At 52.8% G+C, this 19,202-nt stretch overlaps 1 protein-coding gene across 2 annotated transcripts in view; it reads right to left on the reverse strand.

The window, feature by feature from the left end:
• The window catches only part of KAZN (kazrin, periplakin interacting protein), a 1,036,992-nt gene that overhangs the window by 101,085 nt on the left and 916,705 nt on the right, over nt 1–19,202 (reverse strand). For both annotated transcript variants that reach the window (XM_035019741.1, XM_035019742.1), the window contains one exon: nt 15,794–15,985. In XM_035019741.1, the coding sequence (XP_034875632.1) occupies nt 15,794–15,985 (192 nt within the window). The remainder of the gene's footprint in view (nt 1–15,793; nt 15,986–19,202) is intronic.

The raw sequence follows: 19,202 nt of genomic DNA on the forward strand, positions 1-19,202 counted from the left end.
ATAAATGGTGCAGTCACTCTGAGCTTAGTAAAAGAATAATGATAAAGTAAGAGCGGCTGACATTTAATAAATGGATACTTCCTGTTCTAACCTCCTTCTGCGAATTTTCTCATTGAATCCGCAGGCCCCCAGGGCAGGTGCTGTTATAATCCCTGTGCCACCCAAGGAGACAGAGGGGTTAAGCGACTTGCCCAAGGGTCAAGGGGAGCCTGGTCCTGTCTCTACCACCCACATGACCTTGTGAGCTTCTGTTCTTCACACATAAAAGGGAGACCAGCAAGCATCCTACAGGATGGTGAGGAGGAATCCATGGGCTACTGTTTGCTTTCCCAGTGTTGATGGCACTTGGCAGGTGTTCAGTAAAGGACACTTCCTTCCGGTTTTCATTGCTTTCCTGAGAACCTGAGCTGAACTTGGAAACTCAGAGGGGCATCTTCCCTTCTCCTAATTGCTAAGTATGAATAGGGAAATCTCCACTGGCCCTGTACCTGGCGCCCATGTAGAGTATAACACGGCAGGGAGGAAGCCCCCTTATTGCGGGCCACTGCCCTCTCCCTATAAATCCCACCCGTAAATTATTTACCAGCTTTCCCACTCACTGCTAACAAACTCCGAACAGCAAGAAAGGTCACGGTGTCTTGGCATCATGCCCCCTGCTAGGAGCAGCCTGGACAGCCCAGCTCTGCCCAGGGGGAGCACTCCCACCTGTGGGGGAGCAAAGCCACCCCCTATACCCGCCTCCGTGGCAAGCAGAGCCGCCAGCCTGCACCACTCCAGTGTGCCCTATGGCCACCCATCACCCACCGTGAAACGGCCTCTTAAATCTGCTGGCAGCCTGGGGGGTGGGGTGGGTCCGAGCTTCCAGAAGATGGGAAGGAGAAGCCCTCTCAGATGGAAAGAAATCCAACAAGAGAAGACAACTTTCTCTAGGGGCTTCCCTGGTGGGTATGGAAGATCCCAAAAAGCTGAAGGTGGGGGGCTGTACCAACTTCTCATTTGAAGAGGGGACACCACACTCCCGTCCGCATGATCACACACCTCTCACTGACCCCCCACACTCACCATCAATCAAGTTGTCAGGTGCCTTCAATAACCCCGACATCCAGCAAAACATCCCCAACCAGCTCCTTCCTCTGCTCTTCACCTGGACCCAGTGGCTCTCCAGGGCTCTAGAGAGTCCCATTCCCAAAAGACAGCCATTGACCTTGGCAGGCCCCAAACTCCAGAGAAGTCACTCACCCACGAGCTCCGGGCTATGAAGATCTCGAAGAACCATTCTGATTCAACGTGCGGTGCCCAAGGAATGAAAGAGGCACAGCTGGGAATGGGACAAAGGCAGGAGCCCGCTGGGAGACAGACTGCCTGGAACAAAAACTCTGCCCTCAAGACGCCAACATGCGCCTCATGGTGGGTTCAAAGCTTATCTCAGCCTTGCCAGGTGAGCAGGTGAGAGGTCTGGCACTGGAAGGGGAGGGCAGGGCCGGCCCCTCAATAATCTTGGTCAGTCTGTGAGCTGTTCGCCTCTGAGGCCTTCTCTGAAGCCATGCTCCTCTGGGAGCTCCAGCCAGAAACGGCCCTCCTTTGGTGGGACTGGCCAGAGCCCCCCGGTCTACCTCCCCCCAGGATGCCACCCAGCGCCACCTGAGACCGTCCTGCCCCTGGAGGAAGCAAGTCTCCCCCAGTCTGCAGTCACCAGAACTATGAGGCAGAAAGGGGTGTGTACTTTTTCTCCATGGACGCCGGTGCCCAGCACACAGATTCCTTAAATGACTCGGGAGCTGGGGAGCATGATGCATTCCGCTGGTCTCTGTGGCGGGAAGCAAAGGTCAGAGCAAAGTCAAAGGCCCAGGCACCGACAGGTCACATCACCAGAAAAGCCAGCCCTGGGTATGCTGCCTGGGCACGAGGACCTTCTAGACGTTTCTACAGACTGTGGGCACGTGCCTGCAGGCTGTGGGCCCTCACTCTGCTCTTCCCCTGTCCTGAGCACCTACTCAGTGGCAGCTCTGTGGGCCCCGCAAGCATCTCGTCTCTGCTTGCTCCCTTAGCAGCGGGAATGGGAACCATCATAGAGATACGGAGACAATACGCTTCAGACCCTGCTCTCCAGGCGTTCCTGGCCTTAAAACGTGGAGTTAACCGCTACCTCTCTGAGGAAGTGACCGTCTCAAAGCCTCCAAGTTGTTTTCAATGTTCTGCCTTCACCACATTACCATATACTGAGCCCACTGCTACACACCGGCTGGGAGAGAGATGGGTTCACAGCACCAGGAAGGCCAACCCTCTCTCTAGCTGCATCTAGCTGGGCCCCATCTCCAGGGCAGCTAGGAAGCAAAACTAAGAGAAGCCTCTCCCTGGGGCTTGGCAGCGGTTGGGGACACTGACCAACCAGTCCTCGGCCATTTCCCCTCCTTCTGCCCGAGCCTACGCGTTCCCGCTAAAGACTTCTTTCTTTCCTCGGGCACCGTGCTCTGCTGGCAAGGCCTGAATCAGAACGATTCTTCTAGATCTTCATGATCCAAAGCTCGTGGGTGAGTAACTTCTCTGGAGTTCAGGGGCTGCAAAAGTCAGCGGGCTAAGGGCTGCCAACTCAGCTGTTGCATGTAGGCCCTGAGGTTTCTCTCTGGGCTGGGGTGAGAGTGAGTGGCAGGCCCTGTGGGCATGCAGAGGTATTTTCCCCCCTCATTCTGAGTATGCTGCTCGCAGCACGTGACAACGGGGCTCGTAAGAACACTCAGCCCCACCCTCCCATTTTCCAGAAGAGGCCTGCAGAGGTCAAGGGCAACATGGATGGAGAACCGTGGCCTCCTGACTGCCCACTCCGATGTGCCCCACTGCCTCTGGTTCGCAGGCCCAGCCAGTTCCCAGGATCCACATTACAAATGATTTATCATAAAAACGAACGCCGAACCACTTAAACAAACAGCAGTGGGCCCCCCACGGGGCTGTGCAGGTTACTGGCGAAATCACTCAGATCCTAGAGCCGGGCACACCTTCCTGGGTTTAAATTCCACCTTTCAGCAGGCTACTGCTCTTTCAGTCTTCTTGTCTGAAAAACGGGGAGGATTAACCGAGAAAGCTCATGGAATCTGCAGCCCATGCATTCCTCCTGGCCCATAAAAATGTCCAGTAAATACATATATAGTATATTAATTACATATGCGCAATAAGCCATTGGATTTTAACCTCCGTCTTTTCTCTACAATAGTATCTGGCCCTGAGCAGAATTAGAATGCTCCTTTCTAAATTTCTACATTGTTCTGAGTTTTTCGCTCAGTGCCAAAAAATGCCTGTCCTCCTTTTGTGCCCACACGCCAGGCTCGGGCACAAAAGCTTGCCTGCTTGGTAGTAGCAGCTTGCGTCCCCGGCGCTGGCCCAGTCCGTGCGGTTGGAGCTATTTAAAGAGCTGGGCCGGAAGCCCGGGCCACAGACGTGTAGCCTCGGACCTCTCTGGTCTCTGCCTGTTCCTGGAATGTGAGCCCAGGAGCCCTGTGTGCTGGGGCCTTGACAGCATGGGGCTCTGCCCAGACTGGCCAGACGCTGCCCACCGGGGCCGGGTCCCCTCCTGTGGCCCGCTGAGGCCAGCACGCGGGACAAGAAGGCGAAGGTGGAGGCTGCCCGGGCCATGTGGCCTTTGGGGGACTGAAATGCTCCCCACGCCAAAGACACCCACCAATTCACCTTGCACTCCTTTAAACACAGCTTTATTGATTATAAAAGACATACAATCGGGGCACCTGGGTGGCTCAGTCATTAAGCGTCTGCCTTCGGCTCAGATCATGATCCCGGGGTCCTGGGATCGAGCCCCGCATCGGGCTCCCTGCTCGGCGGGGGGCCTGCTTCTCCCTCTCCCACTCCCCCGGCTTGTGTTCCCTTTCTAGCTGTCTTTCTGTGTCAAATAAATAAATAAAATCTTTAAAAAAAAAAAAAAAGACATACAATCAACTGCACATATTTAACGGGGACTGTCTGAGACGGTCTGCCTCATGCATTCCCCCTGAAAAACCATCAGCACCCTCAAGACAGTGAACATACCCAACACCTCCAAGTCTCCAGCTCCCCTTTGCGAGCCATGCTCCTGTCCCTCCTCCCACCCCCAGGCAACCTCTCATCCATCCTTCCCATCTTACAGATCTGTTTTCATCTGCTAGAGTCTCATGTAAATAGAATCATACAGGATACGTTTTGCTTTTTTTTTCCCTCCCTGGGCTCTGTCACTCAGCATAATTATTTTGAGATCCACCACGTTTGCTACATGTATCAATAGTTTGTTGCTTTATTGCTGAGTCGAAGTTGTAGAATGTAGCCTTTCGTTTACCCCTGCATCTGCGGATGGACATTTGGGCTGCTTCCAGCTTGGAGATATCACAAATAAAACCTCTACCACTATTTGCGGGCAAGTCTTGGTATGGGCACTTATTTCCTAGGTGAGTAAACGCCTAGAAGGGAATGGCTGGGTCATATTTCATCCCATTGTAAAATTGCCATGTTCCCAATGGTACTTAACATCTTCGAACACATGCGATTTAGTTTTTACTCTGTTCCTTGTTTATCATTGGCCTTCTCCCTCTCCTCTGTGGCAGATGGTATTTTTGCAAAGATGGACACAATAATATCTCCCATACCACATGCTTTGTACAGCGTGGAGTCTGGCTGGCCTTGTGGCTGGCCTGTCACCAACAGAATGTGGTAGAAGTGATGTGGTGGTGTGTGAGGCCATAAGAAGCCTCGCAGCTTGCACCTTGGTTTCTTAGAACCTTCTCTGCGGGAGCCCTGAGCCTCCAGGTGCAAGGTCTGACCACCAAGTGGGTGTTCGGGTTGTTGTTCCCAGATGAGCCCTGGCATCCCCCCCCCCCCCCCCCCCCCCCCCAGCCCAGGCACCAGACATAGGAGGGCAGCCGTCCTGGACTCTGGTGGAATACCCCTGTGGGACCCCCACTGACACCACACAGAACTGAAGAACTGTCCCGCCGAGCCCTGCCAAGTGCCTGACACACAATCATGACCTATAAGGAAGGTGGTGGTTGTTTTATGCCACTAAGATTTGGGGCTAGTATGTTCCGTGGCAGTACTAACTGGCACACCCTTCTAGAATGTTAAGCTCCACAAGAAACGGATCTTTTGTCTTTTTCGCTCACCGATCCACACCAGGGGCCCCGAACAGCATCTGGCAAATGGACCTCAACAAGTGTTTGTTAAGTGAGTAAGTGAGCAGGCTCCTAGGTCATGTTTTATGAACACTGAAGGATATCCACTGATCGAAAACTAACACTGGCAGTTACGGATCTCTACCAGGCATGGGACTTCAAGTTCGAACACTGAGACCTGCAAGCCTCCTGGAGCCTCAGTTTCCCCAGCTGTAGTCAGGCTAACTCTTACCTACGTCATGGGGCAGCAAGGGTAGCTTTTTCAGGAAGGACGTTCAACTCCCTGGGTCTCTGAGGCCAAGACAGCGTCCCCTGAGGAGCCAACCAGGGCTGAGGAGAATCACAGTTGAGGCCCTTGTCAGACTTGACCCTGTGTCCCCAGCCATCTCTGAAGAGGACCCCTCCCTGGCTCACACCAAAGCTCTTCTCCCAGGACAGAGGACAGCGGGCCTTTCATGTTCCTGCTACAGCCTCAGGGCCATGTCCCGACCCTGTCAGGGTGAGGTGGGCACAGCACCTACAGGGTGACAGAGACCACAGCTCCAATCAGAATTTAACGAGGTCCTGGGCAATGCCTTTCGAAAGGCAGTTCTGGAATGTGGCTCATCTCACACCAAGTTTGTTCTTCTCCTTTCAGCCTCTCAATCCCCAACCCTTCCTGGGAAGGGAGTGGGGGTTCATCTAAAGCAGAGGTTCAAGGTCTGCAGCCCTTGCTCACACCTTAAACACGGCCTCTGAGAACACTGGCATTTCTCAAGGCTGAGTGTGTTCACTGAACTGTGGAGAGAAAGAGGAGGGACAGGAAGAGAAGCTCCTGGCTCGTGTGACTGAGACCAGCCTTTATTTCCTGGGACAACTTCCAGAGCAAAGACTGGGAACGAATCCACAAGTCCTGGTACAGATCTGCCCTGCTCTCCGAAAGTAGAGCGCTCCTATGAAATCTTTCATAAGCCCAAACGGCGTAAAGCTAAAGAAGCAACTGGAAAAATTTGTGAGCGTTCCCAGATCGAAAAAATAACCTCTCTTAGGCTCCCCAGATACCTTAGGACACATCTTGCTAACAGATGCACCAAATAAATGCAGACGGAGCATAGATGTTCCCAGAAGTTGTTCAAGAGCTGCGGCAGCTGGACCCTCAGAGGCTGGGTATAGTTCCTGGGGGAGGAGCCTGGCAGGGCCCCCCCTGCTGCTTTGGCGTGCATGCCACCCCTATAACGGCTCGTTGCAAGACAAATGCTGAGTGCTAGGTTTGCTTTTCGTCTTTTTTTTTTGTCCAAGTAAAAATAAATCTCTTCAGATTCTTTCAGGTACTAAGATAGGTCTTTCGTAAAAGTGAAGTGGCGCAATGCGAACTTTCTCAAGGGGGGGGATACCTCTATTTCAAGGGGCCTCTGAGTGTGTGCTTCCACATCCAGACCTGCTCCTCTTTCCTCTCTTCCCCATTCTACTCCCTCCCTCTGCCCCCAAGGCCTTAAGAATCAAAGAAGCATCTGCTAAGTACCTGCGTAGAACGGAGGTTTGGAAACTAGACTCTGTGGAGATCAAATAAGTCTTGGCTCCAAAACCTACTATCCCGGAGACCTCAGAAAAATTCCTTAACCTCTCTCACTCCCATGCCGGCGATGGGGAAACTGAGGCTAATAAACACTACCCATCTAGCAGGGCTGTTGGGAGATCCGAGAGCTCGTGCAGGCAAGACAATCAGGAGAGAGCCTGGCACATTCCGGGTGCCAAGTAAGTATCAGTTGTAACGATTACTACTCAACAGAGACCTACCTCAGTCATACCTCAATCATCCCACCTGCAAAATGGGTGCATATAGTTCCCCCCCTCCTCCAGGCCGAAGAGGGAAGAGAGGTTGGGCTCTGGTACATGCTTCCAGAACCAGTTCCAGATACGGGAGGGTGAGCCCAAGAGGGTGTCTGTGTATTTCCAAAAAGAATGAGTCTTTTAGTTTTTCTCAGAATAAATGGAAGATTTCCATAATTAGAACATTAATACATAGTAAGATCTCCCGAGAATCAGACCCAAAGTGTTGAAGGACAGTCAGGAAGGGCCACTGTTTGGAAAGCACTGGAGAAGATTCTGGACAGGCTTGCCTTCCCAACTCCCCGACGGAACGACTCCGTGTGGAAACCCCCAGACGAGAACATCAGTCACTCGGGCACAAGGACTGATAAAAAGCAAAGCAGCCAAAAGCGACAAAGTTGCTGTAATACCTCAGTCACCAGAACCCCAGACCCTGGGCAGATTCTGGAAATGAGTCTATTTAAAACGCTCTCTGCAGCTGATCCACGGAAATAGCTGGCAATGAACCCGCCTCCCTATATCCACGGCCGGCAGAGCCCCACCCACGTGACACTGGGCTTGGTCACATCGCTTGCTCTGGCCGAGACATCAGCAGACACGGTTCAAGACGTGGCTTGAAAAACACCTGTGTGCTGTACCAGGTCATTGAAGGTGTTGACGATGAAGGGCAGTGGGTGTCCGGGGACTCTGCAACCTTTGTCTATCTCACACAAGAAAATATTTACTATTTTTTTTTTTTTTTTACAAGTACTTGTACATTAGGGTTTGCGCCCTTTTCAGGAACCCAGTGACCATGTGATGCAGCTAACCTGCTGGAGACAATGGCCCAGCCAACATCTGCAAGAGAACAGCCAAGATTCTGGGCACTTCTTCCACCTGACTATAAATTATTTTCAACTGGATCAAATGTGGAGTCTAAGATGCCTTCAAGGGGAAGGGGATCTGTTAACAATATTTAAAAGTGATCGGCAGTGTATTAGGAAGACGTTTTGTCTGCAGAGTTAAAACTCTCTGGAAACGTCCACTAAATTCTAAGACTTAGCAGCTAAGAGGCTTCCACATCAGGGCTGCAGGTCAGAGGGGTAGGCTTTGGGTGCACCCCCTGCAGGAGCCCCAGAGGCCACCAGGCTGGAGCTGGGGGCCTAAGAAACCACGACTTCTGGGAGAGGAACATACACACTCAATCCAGGGTGATAAGCTGCCCAGAAGATGAACAAGTCTTTGATGGGAGGAATGAACCAGCGAATGGAGTGTGGATGTGGGAAGGGGAGTAGGAAACATCAAGCTACTTTCCCAACCCACGCAGCACTGGGGAGACAAGGACGTGTGTGTGTGTGTGTGTGTGTGTGTGTGAGCGAGAGAGAGAGAGAGAGAGAGAGAGGAAGCAGGTGGGCAGAGCCATCTCAGCATCAAGGACACATCATTCTGACAGCCACTTGGGCCACCTGCCACCCCACTGTCTGCAGGTCTTGTTACAATCTGTAAAGGTAGCTAGGGCATGGCCACACATTCTGGGAGTGTAAAGGTGTCCCCTCCTGCCTAAGGCCAAAGACATGCTCTGCACCCTAGAACTCGCTGAAGCAGGGCAATCTGTGGCACAGATGCTTATCTACAGGTCTGGTTGGCCATTTAAAAAAATGTATTACTCGGGGCGCCCGGGTGGCTCAGTCGTTAAGCGTCTGCCTTCGGCTCAGGTCATGATCCGAGGGTCCTGGGATCGAGCCCCGCATCGGGCTCCCTGCTCGGCGGGAAGCCTGCTTCTCCCTCTCCCACTCCCCCCTACTTGTGTTCCCTCTCTCACTGTGTCTCTATCAAATAAATAAAAAATCTTTAAAAAAAAGAAATGTATTACTCAACTAACTTGCGTTGAGTGTGTTGTGGGTTCTAGGCCTGTCACTGGTTCTGGGCAGGGCCTCGGTCTGATTTGCCCCCGACTTTTCTTTCTTTCTTTATTTTTTTAAAGATTTTATTTATTTATTTCAGAGAGAGAGAATGAGAGAGAGAGCATGAGGCGGGGAGGGGCAGAGGGAGAAGCAGACTCCCTGCCGAGCAGGGAGCCCGATGCGGGACTCGATCCAGGGACTCCAGGATCATGACCTGAGCCGAAGGCAGTCGCTTAACCAACTGAGCCACCCAGGCGCCCTGCCCCCGACTTTTCTGAGCCATAGGCACAGGTGTTTTGGGCAGGTTTTCAGTTTGTTGAATGAGCAAAGGACTGAAGGCTTAGTTTCTTCCAAGAGCTTGGTCTAGGGCCGGTGACTCATTCCGAAGCAGGGAAAAGGCCCCAATAGGCCTTATTCTTTCTGCTCAAGAAACTCGGGCATTGTGTCTTCTCCTCATTCAACACATCACCTGCTTTGTTGAGCTAACGAGGCCTGCTCTGTGCGGGGTGCTGTGCCCTGCAGGAGCCTGGCAAGTGGCGAGCCACATAGGAAAGCACTACATGCTAAGTCCTAAGAGAGGTCAGCGCCTAGGGCTGGGGAGCAGAGGACCTTACCCGCCTCCTCCCCGTGCTCTAACGAACTACTACGAATTCAGTAGCTTGAAGCATGTAAATTTATTGTCTTCAGTTCTGGAGATGGGAGTCCGAAATCGGTCTTGGGAGGTTAAAATCAAAGATACATTCCTTCTGGAAGCTCTCTGGGAGAGTGTTTCCTGGCCTTTTCCAGCCTCTAGAGGCACCACCCGTGGTTCCTTGGCTCGTGGCCCCTGCCTCCACATCTGCAAAGCCCGTATAATGGGGGTCGAGTCCTCACACTGAGTCTCTGTTCTGTTATCACACCTCCTTCTGACTCTGACCTTCTGCCTCCTCTTCCACTTTGAAGGACTCTCGTGATTACACCGGGCTCACTGGATAACCCTGGATAGCCCCCATCTTAAGACATCTGATTAACAACCTTGATTCCCCTCTGCCAGGTAACCTAACATATTCACAGGTTCTAGGAATTAGGATGCAGGCATTTTGGGGGTGGGGGGTGGGGGTATGATCCTGACAACCACAGGCCCTGAACTACCAGACAGAGAAGGTCCAGGAAGGTGTTTGGAGGAAGCAGAGCCTGAATCAGGGCTTGGAGGAGAGAAGGGAAGTGATCCAGGAACCATCTGTATGTAATCATATGTATGTCCTCGTGCTCAAGGGAGAGAGAGGAGATCGCAAAGGAGATCTCCTTGGGAGAGGGACATGCGTACCTGTTGGAACACCCCACTTCTGATACGGTCTCCTGCCCTAAGTCTCCCCAGTCCCCGAACTTCTGAGCATGGCCCCAAGGTTCTCCACGATCATCTCTCAGCACCTCCCTACTGCAAAGCCTTGGCATGGGGCTTCCCTTCCCACCACACACACACACAGACTGGTCTTCTTGCCTCTGCTCAGGCTGTTTCCCCTGCAGCAGTACCCTCCCTGTGCCTGTCGGCATCCCCTAAGGGCTGAAGTCCACCCTGCTGACGTCCAAACCCAGCTCTAACCAGCTACTAAGCATACTCCTGGCACACTCATAGCCCGCCTCACAGGCTCGTTGAGAGGATTAAGTGAGCTAAAGGTCTGCAGTATGTGGCACAGAAATGATGTTCAGAAATGCTAGCTGTCACCACTACCATCAGCAATATCATTTCAGGGGACCCATGAGGAAAGCTATTTTCATTATGATACTATGACGCGATTTGCCTTTTTTACTGTGTATTTGCACTGTGGGTAGAAAAGTAACGCTGGGGAAAATGCTTGGCAAACATCATGGCAGAGGCATCAAACCATGAGTAGATATTAGTAGTCATTATATTCTTATCACCATGCACTTGTTCTTGAAAAAAAAAAACGGGGGGGGGGCACTGTTTGACTTATGAATGTCCTTGGTGAAGCAGTAAAAATTATTAATTTTATTAAAGCTTGATTCCCGAGTTCGTGTCTTTAAAAAAAAAAAAACAAGTGGAAGTACATTTAAAGCTCTTTTGCTGCATACCAAAGAACAGAGGCTGTCTTTTTTTGTTTTGTTTTGTTTTTAAGATTTTATTTATTTGACAGAGAGAGTTAGCGAGAGCAGGAACACAAGTAGGGGGAGTGGGAGAGGGAGGGAGAGGCAGGCTTCCCGCCGAGCGGGGAGCCCGATGAGGGGCTCGATCCCAGGACCCTGGGATCATGACCTGAGCTGAAGGCAGACGCTTAACGACTGAGCCACCCAGGCGCCCCAGAACAGAGGCTGTCTTGAGGAAAAACATTTGTATGACTGTTTGAGTTGCAGGCTAAACCAGCCACTTTTTCCGCAGAACACCATGTGTACTTGAAAGAACAAGTGACCAATAATATTAACCAAGCTATCTGGCAAACTACTAAGTCCACAAATGAACTAAAAGTGAGCCAGCCTGTTACTTCTAAGAAAACAGCTGCTCATATCTGTTGTCAAAGATAAAATCTGAGCTTTCGAACAAAAGTGAGAATTGCAGCAGACTTGATGTGCCACCATGACCTTCAGTTTCTCAACACTCAAAGACTTTTCTGATGAGATGCATGGTGATGTTAACAAATGTGACTTTTTGCATCAGGACGTATGTCATCATTGGGAAGATCAGCATCACTCAGGTGATGCATCATCACTCAAGTGATCGCTGATAGATGCTGAAAAATCATGTGTGGTACAGTATCCATTCCAAGTGCAAATGAGACCAATGGCTTTGTCCACTGTTAACAGAGCACAAAACCCTCACTGGATCAAGTGTGAGATACCACACGGCAGCAGATCTCTAAGAGACTACCATTTGGTGAATTTTAGGATGCCAACAAAGAAAAATACCCAGTAGCGACAAATCACAGTAGCCTGAAGATATGAGAATTTAGCGGTCTTCTGTAAAGTCAGACATTGAAAAATTTTTGCAAATATGTAAAACAATGCTCTCCTCACTCGAATCTTTTTGTTTGGGAAAATATTTTTCATTAAAGTTTTTTAAATTTATGTTAATGTGTAATGGGTTTATTGCTGTTGTTTCAAAATAAATTACTGAGGATTTAAATTGGTTTTTGGTGTTAATTTCTGGAACAGTAAACACCTAGAGAACTAAACCACATAAACAAGAACTCTTTGGGTCCTCAGTCTTGTAAGAGTGTAAAGTGGTCTGGAGACCAGACAGATGGAGAAATGCTGTCTTAAAAAAATAAACAGATTTACGAACACAGATCTTTAGGGGAGTGCTATATAACAGCAAAACCAAAAAAGAAAAAAGTGGAAACAACTTAAGTGTCCAATAATCAGAAAGTGGCTAAATAAATTACGGTGCCTCCATTTGCTAGAACATTAAGTAGTTATTAAAAATTATGTTTTCAGAGAGCATTTATTGTGAGAAAATGCTCAACATACTCATCACGCCATTAAAAAAGGGGCAGAAGCAAATGTTCACGATCATGTTTCTGTAATGCCTTGATTCGCGGGGAGAATCAGGGGAGCTGAGGGGGGGCTGAAGAAATCGACAGACCCCCCCCAGAGGGGTCCCATGGGCTATAAGCTCCCCACCACGTGTAAGGCTGGAGGGGGGCTCCGTTACGTATAAACACACATGACACCTTTCTTTCTTGAACAATCCTTCCAAACTTCTGGCTTTACATTCGAGACGAGACCCAACTCTTAAACCTAACATTCTAGACTCACCCCCGAAGAAACAGAAGAATCTTCTACACCCTGTTCTCCCCAAACGTGATTCTTGTCTGTGCTTTGACATTGGAACCCGGGGTTGATGTTCCCTGGTATCTGCCTGAGCTCCTAAGCCTCTCCCGTTGTGGAAAATTCTGGTCTCATCCAACCTCAAAGCAAAGACAGGGGCGGGTAGGTAGGGAACTGCCAGGGAGGGAGTCTTCGGGGGCTTTGCGTTTTCCTGCTGCAGGGACGCCGGCTGTTAACAAGTGTCACCCAACATCTGCTGCTTACTTGGTTTGCACATTTATTCTCATTCTCCTCATTATGGGCATATAAATTCCTTTTCATGCCCCAGCCTCCTTCTGCCCACATCTGTCTGCAATTTACTCACCACGTGCTGTGGCTGGGAGGAAGCATCTTATTTATGACTTTGTAGAAACCAGGCAGGATGCTCGGGCCGGCTGAAGATGCCCACTGCTTTTTGGGAGCACTGCTACCTTGAGCTTGGCTGGGCTCAGGGGGTCTAAGGCCTGGGCCACCCCTAATGGGAATCAGGAGACCAACATCTCCAGGCAGATCTGAGGAGGCGTGCCAAGCCCCCTCTCATCTGATAATCACTAAGTATTAGCACTAATGGCAGCAGGCACTGGGCCAAGCACTTTCTATCTCATTTAATCCCGACGACAACCCCCTGAAGTAGCTACTGTTATTAGCCCCAATTATAAGAGAAACAGCTTTGTTATTGTTACCCTCAGCAAGAGGACTACATAAGTTCAGAGAGGTTAAGGAATTTGCCCTAGGTCACACAGCTCGGAAGTCGGAGAGCCAGGATTCAAGCCCAGATCTGGCTCCAGAGCCTGCGGTCTCCATTACTGAGCTAGGATGGCCTCCCATCTCTCCCCGTCCGTGGCGGCTGAATCCCCAGAGGGAAGGAGAGGTGTGCTGTGCAGTAGACAAAGTTTCTGATTCTGCTGGTAATTAGCTCTGTAACCCTGACCGAGTTACTTAACCACGCCGAACCTCACGCAGGTGACTCCCTCTGCGAAAGGGGGTTAGTCCCGGTAGGACCGGAGTGAGTGAGAGATACGGTGCCTAGTATACAGTAGGTGCTCCATAAAGCTTTCCTACCATGAATACTGACGGGTCCTTATTGTTGAGATTGCTGTTTACAGAGGAGCCGCCCTATCCGGCAGATCTCTGTGTCCCTGGGTGACCTTTGGTGACAGATAAGGCACCTCACAGCACAGAGCTAGGAAACTATGCCTCCACAGTTCTGTGTCCTGTGGATGGAAGGGAGAAGGATGCACATCGCAACAGCCAGCTCTCTGCCCTCACGGACATCACCTCATTTAATTCACCACTACTGTCCCATCACGCAGACCAGGAAACTGAGGTGAGGAGAGGGTAGGCGGCTTGTCCCAGGAGCTGGAGAGTGGTGGAGTCCATGAGCTTCTGCTGAGCCCCCTGCCCATTCCTTTGGGCCCCAAAACAGCTTAGAGAGGTCCTGCTCCCCCTTCCAGGTCCAGAGGGGCGAATGGGGGTGAGGATTCTTTCCCTGGGTAAGGACATGGAAGGCAGGCTTCCCTGTCCCTGGAATAAATACTGGGAAAGGTGGTTGAGACGGCTTCTGAGGCAGTCCCCATTCTCCACGGGGTCATAAAGCTTAGGGAGATCAGAGGGTATCAGCTCACACAGCCCTGGGGCCTGGCGGCACTTCCTTGGGGAGATGCCCGTGGCTTGAGTCTCCATCCCGAGGGAGGAGGGGATGTCAGGAGGCCCCTGGAAGCTGGGAAGCTCGCACAGGTCTGCCTAGACTCCTGGACGGTTGCACGGAGAGGAAACGTGTGTGTGCTCGGCATGGTGACCTCCCAATCATACAGCATCAGCTGGACCACAGCATGTCCCACCTGCCCGCTCCGGCCTGAAGACACCGCTGTCTGAGTGGGCCACGCTGGAAACAAAACCCCAACAGGAAAGGGTGCCTCATGGCTGGACCAGGACACCCAGTGAGAAGCTCCATGCCCCCCGCCCCCCAGCTCTCGCCGCAGGCCAGCATGGCCTAACCACCAAGCTCTTGCCAGAGGGAATCTTTGGCTCTCAATTTTGGCTCTTTCCCTAGGTGTCCCCCAGGCCGAGGGGAGCAGAGATGCCCACCAGCCTGAAATGCTCCTCCTGATGGTGACAGGAGACAGAGACAACTTCTTTAAGCCGCCGCTCTGTTCTGAAGTCTCTTTCCGATAGCAGCCTGAAATCAACCTAAGTAAGAAAGCTGCTTTGGCTTCTGAAACGAAGCTTCCAGAATATTTATCATTCTAGGAAATGTAAGTGGAAAGCAGGTTGCCAAGTTTTATTGCCTTTTTCTTTTCCCCAGGAGTATTGAAGGCAGTAAGGGGACCTCAAGAGAATGTTTTGTGTCAGAGTTCTCTGAGCACGGTTAAAGGAGAGCTCCCCCAACCTTTCTTGAATCATCTTTTGAGACCCCTCCCAAAGCGTGTGGGTAGGTGACTCCCAGGAGAGATGCGTATGTCGGCCGCCGGTGGCCCAGGCCAGCTCTAAGGAAGGCCGGCTGCACACGTGGGCCCACCTGTTGCGTTTCCTCCAGCAGCTTCTGGCGGCAGACACACCGGCCACGTGGAGGTTACGGGTGGTCCAGCTCCGCAAGAGAGCACCTGGGCACCCACACCGCTTCCTCCCCCACCTTCTCGGAGGGGACACTGGACACTGCACTTCCCAGAGGGGAGCTCCTCCAGGCCAACCATAGGAGAGGGGGCCCAAGCCCCCTGCCCCCGGAGACCACCGCAATGAACAGGAGTGGCGTGTGTGGACGGAGGTGTCCTCCCGCAGAGAATTCAGCGCCTCCACACTGTCCCGTGATGGGAGGCGCTCAAGGACCTTGACGGTGTCGGGTCAGCAGCCTGGTTTAGTAGAGATGCCACCTGCCATTCATGCCTCAGAGGGAGGCGACCCCGCGTGACCACGACAGAAAATGTGTTGGTCACAGGGACGCGGGAACGATAGGAGCCTCCAACACTGCAAGAGGCAGAATTCTACTGAAAAAGGGACAGGGCAGCCTCAGCTGGGGGTCTAGGCACCGGGAGACCCCCACGTGCATGCCACTCCCTCTGCAGAGGCAGGACCCTGGTTTCGCAGTGCCCCTGTGGCCCAAGCCTGAGCCCCAGGCAAGGGCAGGTAGGAAAGTGCCACCAACCAGTCACTTACCCTGCAAGGCTTCTTTGGCTCTGGCTAACTCCTGCTCCTTCTGGGCCAGCTGGACCCTGAGCTCGGTGGCTGAGAGGACCTCGGATGACTTGCCGCCCTGGGACTCCTCCAGGTCCTTCGTCAACATCTCCTTCATCTGGCGGAGAAGGTGGACTTCCTCCTGGAGTCGAGACACTTCTTCCCGCAGGAGCACTAGGGGAGAAGGGCACACGGTTAGAGGAAGGGGACGCGGCTCCTGCATGCTCAGTTTTTCTGGGGACCATTCCAAGGTGCTTTGGCTTTTCCTGTTTGCTCTGCATTCGAGGCCTTTCCTACATGTGTGCTGGGAAGAAAACTCCCAGGGCCGCTAACCTTATTCCAAGAGCCCCCCCTCCAGGCTGCAGAGCACGCCTGGTGGGACCCCCCACCCCCACCACATTCTCTGTTACAGCTGTCACTGCATCAAGAGTGTCCATTCCAACGGCCGACATCATCTCGCCTCCGATGGGCAGGGATAAGCGTGAGCACGAAGAGCTGACAGCAGGCGGTGTTCTAGCCACGAGCCTGTAGGATGCCGAGTTGGGCTTTAGATGCATTACCCCATTTAATCCTGCAAAAACCTCCTAAGGCAGCTACCGCCATCACCCCCATTTCACAGATTAGAAGTTGAGGCGGGTAGCAGAGCTGGGATTTGAACCCAGACTTGGCCAACTCCATAGCCCAAGCTCCCAGTCTGACACTCAGGAAATAGTCCCCAAAAGGCACACTCGACATGTATATGAAACACAGAGCCTTGAGGAACCCAGCACTGTGCAGAGACAGGACTTGGGCATCCACACCTGAACACCCAGGAGAATGGGGTCAAGTGAACAGTAACAATGGTGACACCATGGACAGGTTTCCATGACACTTAAACCCAACCCTATACTCCTGAGGGCCCAGGGAGGAGGTCGAGGAGGATACAGCCTCCCTTAGGGCTAGGGGCCTTGGGAAGGTACCCAGATGATGCACCATCTCTCCCCACCCCCCAGGAATCTGCAGGCCAGCTCAGTCCTGCAGGTCAACTGATACACCTGCACCCAGGTCTGCTCACCTGAGCAACGAGAGATACCGAGCTGTGGAAGGTGCTGGAGGTGGGAGGTCAAGCAGCCTCATTAGGCCAGATATACCTCTGCCAGACCCTTTATGAGAGCAAACTCGTGGTCACGATGCTCACCTCATTGGTTAAAGGAGATTCTGACTTATTTGTTGAGGCAGGCCCTAGACAATACAGTCTCTGCTTCATCGCTGAACTCCTGCATTTCTCTCCCTCCCGCCACTTTGGTCCTTCTCTTCGCAACATGCCAAGCTCTTCCCGGCCTCAGGGCCTTTGCCCCCGCAGTGCCCGCCACCTCAAACACCCTTCCCTTGTTCTTCCTGCAGCTGCTTCCTCATCGGGCCCTTCATCCCACGCCACCTCCTCAGAGAGGCCTTCTCTCACCGCCATGTCCCATCCTGCCACAGGAGCCGGGGTGCAGTCCTTGCCTGCGGGGATCACGGCTGTGCCACAGCTTTACAGACACTGGGTCTCTGGTTTGGTTCCCTCACTGACCAGGCATGTGGCTGCGAGCAAGTCCCCTCCCCTTCAAGCCTCAGATGCCCCCAAAGGGGTCCAACCCTCACCGGACCGTGAGGTTCCAACAAGCCGTCAGACGGGCCTGGTCCGGGATGTCCTCAAGGTACACAGGAAGCGCTCAGTACCAGCGAGGTGGGCACCGCTTCCCTGCACACCTTACGCTCTGTCGGCACCTGGTGTTCTAGAACACCCCGCCCTGCACTCCTCAAGGCAAGCAAGGCAGAGTCAGGTCCAGGGCGCGGGGCAGGCCGAGGGGAAGCAGAGCTAAGGCCTCAAGGACTCTGACCCGTCCCTCATGCCCCTCTTATCACCTTCTCGGAGGCCTCCCGGGTTCAGTTGCCATGTGTACGAGGGGAGGTGTCCCTGCCCTCCCAGCGCCTCCTTCGCCCACCTCCAGTCTCCCCACAGAAGCCCGAGGGCCCGCTTGAAATGCCAAGCTCAGTACCTCACTCCCTGCTGAAAACCCTCCCGGGCCACAGTCCCAGAGCCACCAGGCAGCAGCCTCCCCGGCCCTCTCTGACCTCCCTCGGGCCACCTTTCCGCCCTGAAGGTGTAGACGCATCCTGCCTCCGGGCCGCCAGGAGCTTCCTCCCCTCCTCACAGGTCCCTTCCTGTCAGTCGGTCCCAGCACCACTGTTACCCCCTCAAGAGACCTAAAGCAGCCCCCACCTGGCAACCTGAGCAAAACTCTTATGACCGTGGGAGGCCCACCTGTTTACCGCATCTGCGTGCCCAGCGGGCGCACCTCCCTGCAAGCAGGCCTGGCTACACGGTTCCGTCCCACTTGCTGTGGGGTCCGAGGTGCCCTGAACAGTATGTGATGACACACGGACAGTTGAGTTGACTCCCTCAACACATCTCTCCAGCCAACAAGTGTTGATGGGCATTCGCCCCACGGCAGACACCCCTCCAGGCACTGGGGACCCTTGGGTGAATGTCGCAGACAGGTCCTGTCTTCTGGCTGGCACACTCCCAGACCCCACATGACCATGGGCCGAAGGACCCCAACACCGCGTGCTGGGAAGGTACGCCATCTGCAAGAGAGAGCCTAGCTGCTCTGACATCGAGGAGCTCATGTACAGGCTGGGCACTGCCAGAGTCTCTCAGCAAAACCGGAAAGCAGGAGGTTGACTGTGGCCGCTCGCCCCCCACTCCAGTCAAACATTTGCAGGCTGCCTGCACTGCAGGCCCAGTGGAGGCTGTCCAGAAAGGAGAAGGGAACACTCTTGGCCTCAAGAAGTCTCTGGTGAGTATAAGCAGCACATACGAGTAAGCACAACACTGGGACAGGGCTACATGGGCTTGGGGGCACAAGGACATTTGAAATGGGCCTTGGAAGATGCAGGGGGTGGTAAGCAGATGAGCGGGAGCAAAGGTCAGGAGGCTAGAAAACCAGAGGTGCCTGGATGAATGGGTATGAGGTGAGGAAGCCTGCAGAGGTGTGCCAGGGTCAGATTACAAAAGGTCTTAATCCTGACCACCTCTCTATGACCCCAGCCCTGCCTGGCCATCTCTAGCAGTACTGAAGACTCTGAAATTGTCATTCTTGCCCCCTGCCATAGACTGAATGTTTATGCCCCCCCCGAATTCATCTGTGATGGTATTAGCAGGTGCAGTCTCTGGGAGGTGATGAGGTCATGAGGGTGGAGCCCTCGTTGAGTGGGATTAGTGCCCTGATAAAAGAGACCCCAGAGAGCTTCCTTGTCCCTTCTATCACACGAAGACACAGCAAAAAGACGGCTGTCTATAAACCAGGAAGAGGGTCTTCACCAGACACTAAATCCAGTGCCTGGATCTCGGACTTTCAGCCTCCAG

The sequence above is a fragment of the Mirounga leonina genome, unplaced genomic scaffold (assembly GCF_011800145.1).
Source record: "Mirounga leonina isolate KUSES-001 unplaced genomic scaffold, KU_Mleo_1.0 Mir_173, whole genome shotgun sequence".
NCBI classification, from domain to species: domain Eukaryota; kingdom Metazoa; phylum Chordata; class Mammalia; order Carnivora; family Phocidae; genus Mirounga; species Mirounga leonina.